Here is a 13,480-nt window from a genome sequence, read left to right on the forward strand (position 1 = left end):
CCAGAATGTGAGAACAGTGCTGATCCTGGGAGGCAGTGAACTGCTGGATTTCTGACAGAAGGAGAGAACTTCCTGACTAAATGATTACCCAGTAATCTAGCTACGCGTATAAACCTAACATCAGCATTTTCCTTTGAATATTTTATAAGCTGAGTTTTCCTACTAAACCTCTTTCCTCTGCTTTCATATCTTTAAGTTTTCACCAACAACTTGGGAACCAGAATAATTTCCTGCAAAGGGGCAAGATTATGCTGGACATGAAAAGAGCTTGGGTTTCCAAGTTGTCAAGCTTGTAGTGTCCACATCTAGGGAAGGAAAGAAAGCAGGGAGGAGACAGAAGGTGCTGACGTGGGGATGGGAGCCCAGCCAGTCCCCAAGTCCGCTCCGCCTTTCTTGCCCTGGCCAGGACATCCGTCTGCAGGCAGCCTGGGGGCACTGACTTTTGGGGGCATGCCTTGGCTCTTTTAGTCTTGAAAAGGAGACCCCCTAATGCTTTTCTTTAAAGGGGGAAAATGATGTTTCTAGTTATGTGTTCTCTGTATTCAAGCTAAGACCAGAGAACCTCTCATCTGGGATACTCAGAGCCAATCCCGGCAGTCCTGTGGGTCTGCTGGTTGACAGTCTGGGGTGTCTCTCATCCCTCTGCTGTCACTGCCACGGTGGCAGGATCGTGGGCCAGGTGCTCTCTCAGTGCTGTATACCTTCTGTCTGAATCCATGAAAGAAAGGGTAAATGAATGAATAAATATGACCTAAAAAAGACCCCCAAAATCTTTTCCAACTCTGATTCTTGGGAGCCTGTGTGCCTACAAATGTCATCCATGTTGATCCCTAGAATATTTCTATCATTTGACCCATTTTATCTTCCTTTGCTTTAGGTTGTATAAATCAGTGACTCCCAAGTACCACCCAAAAAGCTCACTGCAGCCCAATGACCAACTTGGGAACTTGTTAAGACCCTTGTACCTAGATCTTGCCAAGGGATAGATTCCATTGGTCTCGCGTGAAATCCAGGAGCGTGGATTTTTAGAATTGCCTCGGGGAGTGAGGGGCTCCTTGGAAAAGTGGCCAATTCTAGGGCTGGGGCAGGGAAAATACAAGATAAGCCTGGAGCACCTTACAGGAGCAGAAAGGAAGGAAGTGCTCAAAAACCCAAAAGGATGGGGGCGTGTCAAAGGGGCGCAGGAGCCAACCGAAAGGAGCGCGCAACGCCCAGGCTGGAACAGTGCCAGCGACAAAGTAAGCAGCGTCCGACTGGATCATCAGACACTGGATCATGCCCCCAAGGATAAAACAGACACCCGTGAGTCTACCTTCACTCACAGGCGCACCTCGTTTCATTACACTTCGCTTTACTGCGCCTTACAGGTACTTGATTCTTCCAACTTGAAGGTTTGTGGCACCCCTGTGATCAGCAAGTCTATTGGCGCCATTCTCCCAACAGCACTGTTTCTAACTGAGATATGTACATCGTTTTTTTAAGACACTATTGCATACTTCACAGGCCGCAGCAGAGTGTAATGCACTCTGGGATATCAAAAAAATTCACATGACTCGCTTTACTGCAGTGTTCGCTTTACTGCGGTGGCCTGGAACCAAATCCGCAAGATCTTCGAGGGATGCATGTAAATAAATGACTGAATAAGTAAATAAATGAGAAGAGACAAGTCTCCCACGCAGAAAAATTTCAAACAGTATATGTAGATATTCTTTGCTGTCAGAAGGTGGGGTTTAATTCCTACAACCCCAAGGTGGTCTAGACTTAATGGCTCGCTTTCAATGAATAGTGTAGACAGAGAAAGAGTAACTGTAGAGTGGAAAAGCCTGACAGACACCGCCTTAGCCAAGTGACCCCTACCAGGGATCGTGGAGATCACAAATGCTGACATCATGGGATGAGAAGGGCACTTCATCTCTGTGACACTCTCCCCTACAACTCCAGGGTAATCCAGAGTAAAACATCAGAGAATCCCAGAGTGGGACAGCTGGTCAGCACTTCCCAAAACTATCAAGGTCATGAAAAACAAAAGAAGACTAAAAAAAAAGTCACAGGCCACAGGACACTAGGGAGACGTGACAACTAATGCATTGTGGGAGCCTGGGCTAGGATCCTGGAGCAGAAAGAGGATGTTAATGGAAAAACTGGCAAAATCCAAACCAAGTCTGGAGTTGACGTAATTGTAATGTTAGCTTCTCAGTTTTGAAAAATGCACTCTGGTCATATAAGATACTAACAGAGAAACAGGGTGCAGGTAAACGGGAACTTTCTGTACTAGCTAAATCTAAAATTATCCTCAAATTTAAAAACGGATTAAAAATGAATTCTCTCGGGGCCTCTGTGGAGCAGCCATTTAGGAAGCACCGGGCCTCTAAGAGCTCAGCAGTTTTTCTAAGACAACGGACTAAGAACGCCTATTCTAGTAAAGGGGACATGGTCCTTCTCATTTCCATAAACAGATGCCAATCAACAAACAGTAAATTCTCCCTGGATCCTTAAAGGCAACCAGTCCCGTTTACGAGCAATACCTACTTTATCACTCATGTTTTCCTTTGGGGGTCATAGCCAGTGTCACCGGTCTGCATTTTAAACAGTCTGCATCTTCCACAAGTAGCACTATCTTAGCTAACCTTACTGATGAAAATACAGAGCCATCCAGAAAATTAGGATGTCTAATAAGAAGCCAGGTTGGAAATGGAACACCTGTATTTGTTTTAGATGGGTTTTTTTTAAGTGGCCTCAGTACTTATAATTGAGATTATTTTATATAAAAATAAAATCCGTGTTTGGTAGTTGTCATTACCTAAATCCTTCTGCACTCAGACACTTGGACAGGTCTGTCGGCGAAAGCAGTTCATGGTCTGCAGCCTTTGCTTTTCAACTGGTCAGTAGGGACATCTTTTAAAATGATCACTTGCTGATATTCCTTGAGTGCCTACTTTGTACCAGGCACTAGGCAGGAACTTGCTCCCTCTCACTTAAAGATGAGGAAACCAAAGCAGGCCTAAGACTGCTCACCGAGGATGTATGAGGGTGAGGAGAAATCCCTCCATGGACTCTGGCTGTGAGCTGCTGATTCTTCACTTACCAGCTGTGTGACCTGGAGCATAAAAGGGTATGAGGATGGGGCTGGGCTGGGGATGGAGATGAGGATGAGGATGGAGATGGGGATAGAGATGAAAATGGGGATGGGGATGGAGGTGGGGATAGAGATGAAGATAGTGATGGAGATGAGGATGGGGTTGGGGATGGAGATGAAGATGAAGATGGGAATGAGGATGGGGATAGAGATGAAGATGGGGATAGAGATGAAGATGGGGATGGAGATGAGAATGAGGGTGGAGGTGGGCATGGAGATGAGAACGGGAATGGAGGTGGGAGTGGGGATGGAGATGAGGATGAGGGTGGAAGTGGGCATGGAGATGAGGACAGGAATGGAGGTGGGAGTGGGGATGGAGATGAGGATGGCAACAGGGGCCTCCACCCTCCGGTAGTCAGGAGACTGAGAAGGGTTCTCTCTCAAGAGCTCAGCGCTGTGCCTGCCCATCAGTGAACACAAGAAATGTTAGCCCTTAGTGTCTCCCCTGGGGCAAGGTCTTTTCAGTTCACTTAGAATCTAACTATCCAAGACATTTTGTCCTTCCTTTGGGGATATAATCAGATACTATTTGGAAAATTATCCATGAAATTTTCAGATTTTCTAGAGACACTCATTTCCATAACTTTCCCATTTTCAGCAGGCATCTCTACTGTGTTTCAAGGACATTTTATAGAGATATCTGTGCAGGACCAAACTGGCGTCAAACCCTGACATCATCGGAATGACTCATGGTACATACTTAGAAAAATATTCAAAAAAGAAGAATCAAAAAACAGGAAACCAGAAACCCTTACTCAAACACAGAGCTGTCATTCTGATCCCCCCAGATCAGGATCTCAGTGATGGATCGGATGGTCTCCACCAGCAGGTTCCGGTTCTGTTCTGTGACGGTGGTGTTTTTGGTCAAAACGTGGTACAGATACCTGAGAGAAAGGAAAGAAAAGAGAATTAAAGGCCAACCAAAATGTAAGCCAGGCTCAAAGACCATTAGCAACACTTCGGGGACAATTTGGCTGTGCCTTCTTCAGACTCGGTTGTTAGCACAATTCCCCATCGGGTGAGCCACAACTCACCACCCAAGAAAAACGGCAGATAATGCTTTGAAGTGTTAACTAACCAGGGACACACCAACCCAAACTGAGGCAAGACTGTCAAGCTTTTGAAGACAGCGTCCTCAAATTCCAGTGCGTGCAAGAGAGCCACCTGGCCGGCTGGACAAAGGGGAGCCACAGAGCCCACCGGAGACTCAGATTCAGTGGGACTGAGGGCCGACCAGACATCGGCCTTTTTCACGCTCACTCCAGGTGATTCTGATGCTGGTGGAACGAGCGGAGACATCGCTCAGCGCCAAATGACTAAGATCCACAGCCCGGCTGATACAGAGGTTAGACACGGAGTCACAGATCAGGGAGGGTGGGTCCTACAGCCAGTGGCTGGGGTAAAGATCATGTGCAATCACAATTACCCTTGGAATGTCCATAATCCCCCATGATGTGCAGAATGCCCATCAGAACTGACGGCTCAAATGAAGTGAGTGGCTTGCAGTTCAAGGGCGCCGATCTTATTTGCCGAGTACAGATTACAGGGAAGTGGGTTTGAGAGGCTTTGGCACTGTGCCTCATCACCCACCCAAATGTGCTGGGCAGCCTGCGATGCCTCAGACCTGTGCCAGCTGCTGGCGCAGAGACAGGTGGGCCCAGCTCAGGCCTCGAGGCCCTCTGACGCTGGCGACGGCAACTGAAAGGATCGCAGAGGCCACCCTGCGCAGCATGGGGACCAGCAGCCTGGCCGATGCCCTGGGAGTGCCACCTGGCACAGCTTTTAAGAGACGGAGTCCCCAGGACCCACAGACTGAGGCAACTTCAGTTGTCATGGCTTGGGAAGGATGAGGGGACAGCAAGAGGGAGTGACTCAGGAAGTGTTACCTCCTGACTTCTTTTACAGCCACCTTCAGTTTGGGGACAGCAGAATGTTGAGGGCAAGGCAGGGAAAGGTTAGAGAGGACTGTGCCGTTGAAAATCTCTAAAAATGAGTAGGATTTAAACAGGTAGAACTTGCAAACGGAACAATAAGGAGCCATCTGTGGCTTTAGGGGGCTGGGTTTTATTTACGAGTACTTTTGCTGTTTGTTATATTTTAAAGACAAAGCAAAATCAGTTATTTAATCATTTCATTAATCTAATTAATTAACTATTGCATGCAGTACAAATAGCCAATAAGAGTTTGAAAAGATACTCAAGCCTAATCACGTTGGTAATCAGGGAAATTCAAATAAAATGACAATGACACATCTCATACTCACTAGGACTGACAACAATTAAGAACTCTGATAATATCCAATGAGGAACAAATGTGGCGTGGTGTTAGCTGGGCGATGTCAAGCAAGGGACTTAGTCTCTGTGCGTCTCAGTTATCTCACCTGTAAAATGCGAGCAGCAGTAGCACCTACAGACTTCAATACCTCCCGGCTGTGGTGCTGTCAGGAGTAAACAAGTAAAGACAGAAAACTAAGCTGGCAGTCCCTACCGGTAACAGCGCCAGGTGTTACCGCTGTTATCCACTGCCGTCATTTACCAGTCCCTAAAAAAACTGCAGTAACCATAAGGAGGCCCTTACATACAATCCCAGGGGAAGGGGCAGGGTATTAAGTCCTGAAAAGAAGATTCCACGCACTCCCACGTGCGGCGCATGGCCTCCATGCCTGGCTCTGGGCGGGCGCCTCCCGGGAACCTCGTGCTCACAGTAACCTGGGGACTGGCACATCGATGGCACTGCACAGGCCAGGATGGGAACTGAGGGACACTCAGCAGCTCATCCACAGTCAAACCGGGAGGCGGGGTCTGAGGGCTCCTGCTGATCGGCTTGCTGCCCTGGGCCTTTCTCAGTGGCGCCACCTGCTGGCACGTGGTGATGCTGCGCTAGGGATTTCGCTGTCTGACCACGAATGAGGTTGAGGGTCTTCTCATTAGTTCAGCGCCGTTAAAATATCTTTTGTGAGGTGCCTGGGCAAGTTTTTTGCCCATTTTTTCTAGGCAGTGTATATTCTTCTAATTAATTTGATAAGAGTTTCTATATTCTGAACACAAATCCTTTACTGGATGTACACATGGCAAATATTTTCTCTAAACGTGGCTTGCTTTTTCACATTTTACAGTGAACTTTTGATAGCAAAAGTTCCTAATTTCGATGTAGTCCAATTTATCAATCTAGCCCTTGGACAGTGTTTTTTGCATCAACCTTAAAAAATCCTTACCTCCCACAAGGTCATGAAGAAATGCTGTTTTCTTCTTTAAAACAGTTACACTTTTACCTTTCACATTTTGACTCAGAGTAACTCTGAAACTCATTTTTGTGTACTAGCGTAAGCTACTGGCCAAAATTCACTTTTTCCATATGGCTATTCAGTTCAGTCAAGCATCATTTACTAAAAAGGTTCTCATTTCTCCAAAGCACTCCAATGTCACCTTTGTCATTAATCAAGTGACAACAACAGGTGGGATTCTTTATGGATGTTCTGGTTCCGCTGATACATTTGTCCACCTTTGTGTCAACACCACGTTGTCTTATTACTGCAGCTTTATAATAAATCTTGCTATGTGATAATGCAAGTCTTCCAAATTCTTTCCTTTCGTTTTGTCATCATTATATTGGCTATCCTTGGCCCTTTGCATTTCCATGTAAATTTAAAAATTACCTTCTCAGTTTCCACAAAAACTCCTGCTAAGATTTCCGTTAAGATTGCCCTAAATCTATAGATAAATATGGAGAGAACTGACATCTTTTTGAAAGTGTAACATGATGACATTTACATTTCTTTCAATGTTTGCTGGAAAGGGGTCTTGCACATCTTTTGTTAGATTTATTCCTAGGTATTTGACGGTTTTTTAAATGCTGTTATAAATGGCAGTGTTTTAAAATATTCATTTTCTAAATGTTTGTTGTTGGTAGGTAGAAATACTCACTAGATCTCAAGTGCTAAATTTCTCTGATGATCATACCTGCATGTACTCATCTCGCCCCCACGATGCCCTAGCATGTTGTTTTAGGTAATGTTTCAGGAAAAGACCCTCAATGTATATTTGCTTAGCATGACTGGGACATTGTGCTGTACACCAGAAATTGACACATCATAACTGACTGTACTTCAATTAAAAAAAAATATATATATATATATATATATTTGCTTAAATGTAGCAGGGAAAAAAGAAAGTTGAATTGGTTAAGGTTTAATATTTTAATGCTGCATCTAATTCCAGAGCTCTCAAAGATCAACTAATTCAACTACCTCAGAGATACTAATTTAGTTTAATAACTTTCTGGTTTTAAATGTAACACTCATTTTAAAAAGGTTGGAAACTTCAACAACACCAGAAAGAGAAATGGCAATTGTCAGTCATGCCACTGCCCAGAGATGATCACTGCTGGGGCTGCAATGTATTTCCCTGGGTCCTTTTCTTTGCTATGGATATTTACATAGTTGAGCTGATGCTGTCTGTCCATCTTTCTTCCCCCCTCTGGCTAAAATAAAAGCATTTTTGTTATTGGTAAGTTTTTGCAAGCATCAGTAATGGTTACATAGTACACAGCAGCCACTCTTCTACTGGGCACTAGGATTTCTAATTATTTAGATGTTCAACAATGTTACGATGGCCATCTCTGTGTGCAAGGCTGCGTTCCCTATCTCAGATGTGTTTCCAAGGACAAAATGACAGATTTCTTCTCTTACAATGATCATAACTGTTACAATGGTAACATTTTCTCTCAAACTCTATGTCTGCACATTTTTATCATCATCATCATCATCATCACCAAAACAGTTATGGCCTCCTGCTGCCAGGCCCTGTTCTGAATGCTTCAGATGTATTTACTCTTTAAACCCTTACAAGACTCCTAAGGGGCTGAGGCTCCGGGGAGCTGAGGCTCTGGGAGGCTAGGACCTGCCCAGAGTTCCAATACAGGGACAGGGGACCCAGGCAGTAACCCCTCACTTATAACCATTATAGTATAGAAGATGCAAACAATGAGTTAAACGCTTTTATTGGCCAAGCATTTTACGTGAAATTATGAATGCCTAGCATACAAGAGAACCAAACAGATAAACAACAAACCAAAAAGGCATGAAAACACATAGCAGATCTTATGGTAAGTCCTTATAAGGGACCCTTGTTCCGTTCCTTTGGTAAAGAACCAGCATTATCATATCTCCAGTGGAAGCTATGCAGAATGTCAAATCCCAATTTCAGACTCTTGCACATGAGCAAATTCTACTTTGAGAGACAAGCTTAGGAGTGTGAAATGCCTGGAGACGGAAAAACTGCCTCCTATTACCAACATGCAACCAACACATTAGAGGCTCATCGCCAAGGACTCCGGCCTGTAAACAACCTCTCCTCCACAGACCCTGCTTTCTCAAGAGAGTCACTCATTTCACAAGTTAAACCATTAAGTGAATAACAATTATGTCTACTTCAGAGACAGACATACTAAGTTCAAGCTCATACAAGTTTTATGACTTGTGTCAGATTATGCCTCTTAGGACGCTCCTTGTGGAAAATACTGAAAGTGGTCCACAAGCTAGAGAGTGAGAAAGGCTAAGAGCTGTGACAGAGGCCAAGGGGGACTAGAAATCCACTCCCCCAGAGCACACGCCCCCAGGTAAAATGCCTGTGGGTGGGGCACATGCAGCCTGTGTCTGTTTGGCCTGCTCAGCACCAGAGCAGACACTTCCCAGAGGGTCCCACTCTGTGTCGTGAAAAGCTCCATTTGGTCAGTGTCCAGCCTTGGGGCCAGCAGACAAGGAGAAGCTCTCCACACAGGGTGGAATGAAACCAGAGGATTAGGGGTTATACGCAGTGCTTCTGATGAATCACCCCTGAAAGATGTCAAACTGGGCCAGTGAGTGAGGCGGGGTCTGAGACGCCAGGGAGCCGGCAATCACAGTGAGGATGCGGGCGGGACTTCCTAGAAAAAGTCACAGCTCCAGCACAGGCACTGTGACCAAACTGGCAGGAGCAAACTGTTGTTAAGGAAAGTCTGGCCAGAACTTGCCTCTTTCGTTCATCTTGTGACAAATAGTTGGTGACCCTTTCTTAGATGCCAGGCATCTGACAATTCCCAGGTGAACAAGCCACACAGGTCTCGGTCCTCATGAAGCTTACGTTCAAATGTGGGAGAAACAGACAGTCATATATCCCAGTAAGACCATTTCTGAGGAACCCTGGCCACTTCCTGGGGCTCTAACTCACAGTCGGGATAAAGCTTGAAGAGCCCAGAGAGCCTAGCAGCTGGTCTAACAGGCGACGGGAAGACTGTATGACAACGTGTTGGGGGGGACGGCGGGACCAAGAACAAATGCAGGCAGAGACCACAGTAATGCTTGTTGGCTGAAGACACGAGGGCACATTTTATGGAAGAATTGGTATTTTAAGGATATAGTTAGGCATCTGGACAGAGCCCAGATGTACTCAGGTGAGGTGTGCGTAAGAGAGAATAAGAAAAGGGCCATCAATGGGAAATGACATGAGAAACCTCCTCGGGATACGGCAGGCAGCTACCCTCACTTACTAGAATAGGGCGGCAGCCCCTGTGGGGATGTCCACCTCCAGTCTGACCCTCCTCCAATTCCTCCTCCAAACTTTGGCCAGACCACAGCGCTCCTCTGGTTAAAAAACTATTCAATGGCTCCCCACTGTTCTCAGCCTAATGTCCAAATTCCGCAACAGGATTTACAAGGCCCAGCGGGACCTGGGCTCTGCGACCTCTCCTGCCTCATGGCTCTGCTCCCCACCGCCCCACGTGCACCCCTCACTGAGTGACCTGTGTCTCTCTCTTGCAGGTTTCTCAAATGCTATGTCCTCTGCCTGCAGCAACCCCCTTCCAGCCTGCCCTCCTCCACCTGTAACAACCACTCCTCCTTTACATCTTCACGTAGATGGGTGTCTACCCACCAAGAATGCTCCTGGCCCCCTAGCTGGGTTAGAGGGCCCTCATCTGTGCTCCCAAACTAGATGGGTGGGAACAGAGTCTGGAGCACTCTGAAGGCCTGGAAGAACTTTAGACTTAACATAATGGGTGCCTCAGACTCACTATGAATGATACAGTGAATATATTCTAAGAAAAGGAATCCGGCAATATTTACCCCAAGCTCTAAAACTAATCAGTGCTATCTGCGACAAAAGTTGAATATACCAAGAGTAGGTAAGCGCCTGCCTGCTGGTAGGCATTCCTCTTCTCTTTGGGTAATAACCCCTGATTTTCCTGTGCAGAGCCACTCCTTTCTCTCATTCTCTGTCCACTAGCTTGGAAGGAGCTGATGCCACCCTGGCTCCAGGGAACGGCCTATTAGAGAACACCAGGCCCCTTGCCACAGTGACTAGCTCAGGGCCGGGCATGAGACCCCAGTGGTTCAATGACACTCACTTCTGGACTTCTCTGCTGGCAATACTAAGAAAAGAAATTCTCTTTTTCCCAGGGATTGCTAAGCAGATAGGATGTAAGCCTGGAGCCTGCTGAGAATGACGCCAACCCATAAGGAAGCAGGACAAGAACTGGAAGGAAGCAGATACCGATATGACAGCTTCGTCTGAACACCAAGACTCAGCCGACGCTTAGCTAGGACAGGCTGCGTAGCGGCAAGAGCCAATCAATTCCACTTGGGGCTGAAGGCAATTCCAGGTGGGTTTCTGTCACTTGCAACAAAGAATCCTGACCCACACACAAAGGTGATCAGAATTAAGGCAACAACACAACACAGCACCAAGAAAGTTCCAGCAGTTTGCAGACTTGCAGTCCCTAGTGAAGGTAATGCTTCAGTAGCGATCAGGCACCTCCATCAGTAAAGGTTCTACCCGTCAGTGCCGCAGCCTCGCCACTATTCTGGGCAATAAACCACCCATGATGTGTAGCAACTAACCTCTTACTATTTCAATCTGCCTCAACTAAATCCCTAACTCCATTCAGCAGACAAAGACCACAGTACACAGCTTTCCATTACTTAGCAAAAGTAAAACCCGTCTCACAGCAAGAGTCCTTTCCAGTTTGAAGTCTGGGAACATTACAAAGAATAATGTGGTTCAAAAAGGGTTTCCAGAGCTCTGTACTATCTTCTAAATTTTTCTGTAAATCTCAAATTATTCTTAAAAGTAGTCTATTTAAAAAAAAAACAAAAGAAAAGGAAAAGGGTTCCCAGATGCTTTGTGTGCCACCCCCCAAAAATTGTCAATTCTAAATTTGTTTAAATATCTTAATCTCTCCTCTCTACCCACACTGCCCTAGCCAGGGCAAGAGTGTATTAGGAACTGTCACCTGTCACTGGTAGGGTGACCGGTTTGTACCAGTTGTCCAGACTTTCCCAGTTTCAGCACTGAAAGTCTCACATCGCGGGAAACCCCTCAGTTCCAGGCATCCCAGGACGGTTGGCCACCCTGAGTGTCGGATGAAGCCCAGGCCCTGTTCTACCTCTTTCCTTGTTTCGCACAACTACCAGCCCCAACTGGACACTCCACAAACCCCAGGGTCTCCCTCCCACATCCCATTGCTCCACATGGTAGCTCCTAGGAGCTCATCTTTGACAACTCTGCTCTGCTGTTGCCTCCCCCAGAGAGCTTCCCAGAAGGGTTCCCACAGAGCCCGGAACCTATGGCGATCCCAGCACGGGTCACACCACGCAGTCCCTGGCTCTCCCCCACCAGCCTGCGAGCTCCCTCAGGGAATGGGCTCTTCTGTACCCAGGGTCCAAGATGTTTACCATCAGAACCAACTGCTGGGGTGGGCACTAGCTGTTTACGGCACTCCTTCCCAAGTCACTGTGGGATCGGCTAAGACCCACACGGATACACAAATTGCCAGGTCCTTTAGGTCATAATATGGATTAAGTGGATCTGCCTGATGCAGGGCAGGCAGCTCGGGTTTCCAAAAAGCTCCCGAGAAACAATGAACCCGGGCAGTTCCCAGGATACTTCAGAGGAACAGGAGAACCTTTACCATTTCCTGGCTGGCTAGATGGTGAAGATGCCCCATTGGGCAGTGGGACTCAGCCAAGCTGAGTCTTCCCAAATTGACTTTTAGGGACATTTTATTCAAAAAGATAGTGCAATAAGTGCAACCACTGAAGTCAAATTCTGGCTTTGACACTTTTCAGCTGTTGTCACCTTGGGCAAGTGACTTAACCTCTTTCTACCTTAGTTTCCACTCTATAAAATGCAAACAATAATAGTTCCCATTATGCACAGACCTGTGAGGACTAAAGGAAGTAACACACAGGAAGTCCTTGACAAGCACCGGGTACCGAAAATGCATTCGATAATTACTAAAGTAATTTAAAAGAGCTAGAGTCAGGCAGAGTTAGGTGGGAGCCTACAGGTAGCTGGATGCTGGCAGGAGGCCCAGCTTCCTTTAGATAACCATCCTCCCCTTCTCAGCCTCATCCACCCACTCTCTAAATTCCTGAAATCCTTCAGCCTCTCCCTTTCCCGTCCAGCTGCCCTCCCATTTAAGATTTTTGCTTCCCTGCACACCCCCATCCTTGTCCTAGGCCTCTCTCCTCCCCATGTCCTCTCTCATCACCACCCCTAAAACCCTTCCTCACGTGACAGTGATCCCTCCTGCCCCCTACTCTTTGAGACCCACTAACATTTATTAAATGCCTGCACCACGCTAGAAAGGACACAGCTGAGAATTACAGCACCCCTACCCCTGGCCAAATGAGAAGCCCCATCTAACTTCCCTCCTACCCATCCTTCCCAGGGGACCCTGTCTTCCTCCTACTGTTCCCTGCCTACCCCCCACACCATCATCCTTCTTTCCCTTTAGTAATCTTGGGAGATCCTTCTGGAAACCAGCCAATTTCTTACCACCAAAGGTTTGCCTACCCCAGCACCCAACTCCCTCCTTCCCCCAACACTATATTTTCCTCCCTGAAGTCATTCCCTACTGAAAGGTCTCAATTTTCCATCACTCCCCCCGCCCCCCCCCAAAATCCTAGGCTCTGCCTGCATGTTCTGCACCTCTCCCCAATTCATTCACTTTTTTCCATTCTTTAAGTAGCCATTGAGCTCCTCCTATCTGCCAGGCACACTGCTAGATGCTGGGACTATAGCAGTGAGCAAAACAAGCCATCTCTGCCCTCCTAGAAGTACTAGTTTAGGAACAGGAAGAAAAGTAGCCAAAACAAACAGGATAACTGCAGATAGTGGAAATGAAACTAATGAATGAAATTAAGAGAAAGATCTAATGGAAAGGAACTAATGGTAGATCTAATGGTAGGCGAAGCACTTTATTTAGGTGGGGTGGTCTGGGAAGCCTTAGCCAGCTGATAAACACAGCTACTATTATTGGCTACCTACTGTGTAACAGACAGTGGGATCAATTTCTTTCCCGGCATAA

The 13,480-nt window shown here is 46.6% G+C and overlaps 1 protein-coding gene across 1 annotated transcript in view; it reads right to left on the minus strand.

Annotated features, from left to right (window-relative positions):
• Nucleotides 1–13,480, minus strand: part of CLEC16A (C-type lectin domain containing 16A) — a 196,341-nt gene that overhangs the window by 181,832 nt on the left and 1,029 nt on the right. The window contains 1 exon segment of the mRNA XM_032460792.1: nt 3,892–4,020. Coding sequence (XP_032316683.1) covers nt 3,892–4,020 — 129 coding nt within the window.

This window comes from Camelus ferus, chromosome 18 (assembly GCF_009834535.1).
Source record: "Camelus ferus isolate YT-003-E chromosome 18, BCGSAC_Cfer_1.0, whole genome shotgun sequence".
NCBI classification, from domain to species: Eukaryota; Metazoa; Chordata; class Mammalia; order Artiodactyla; family Camelidae; genus Camelus; species Camelus ferus.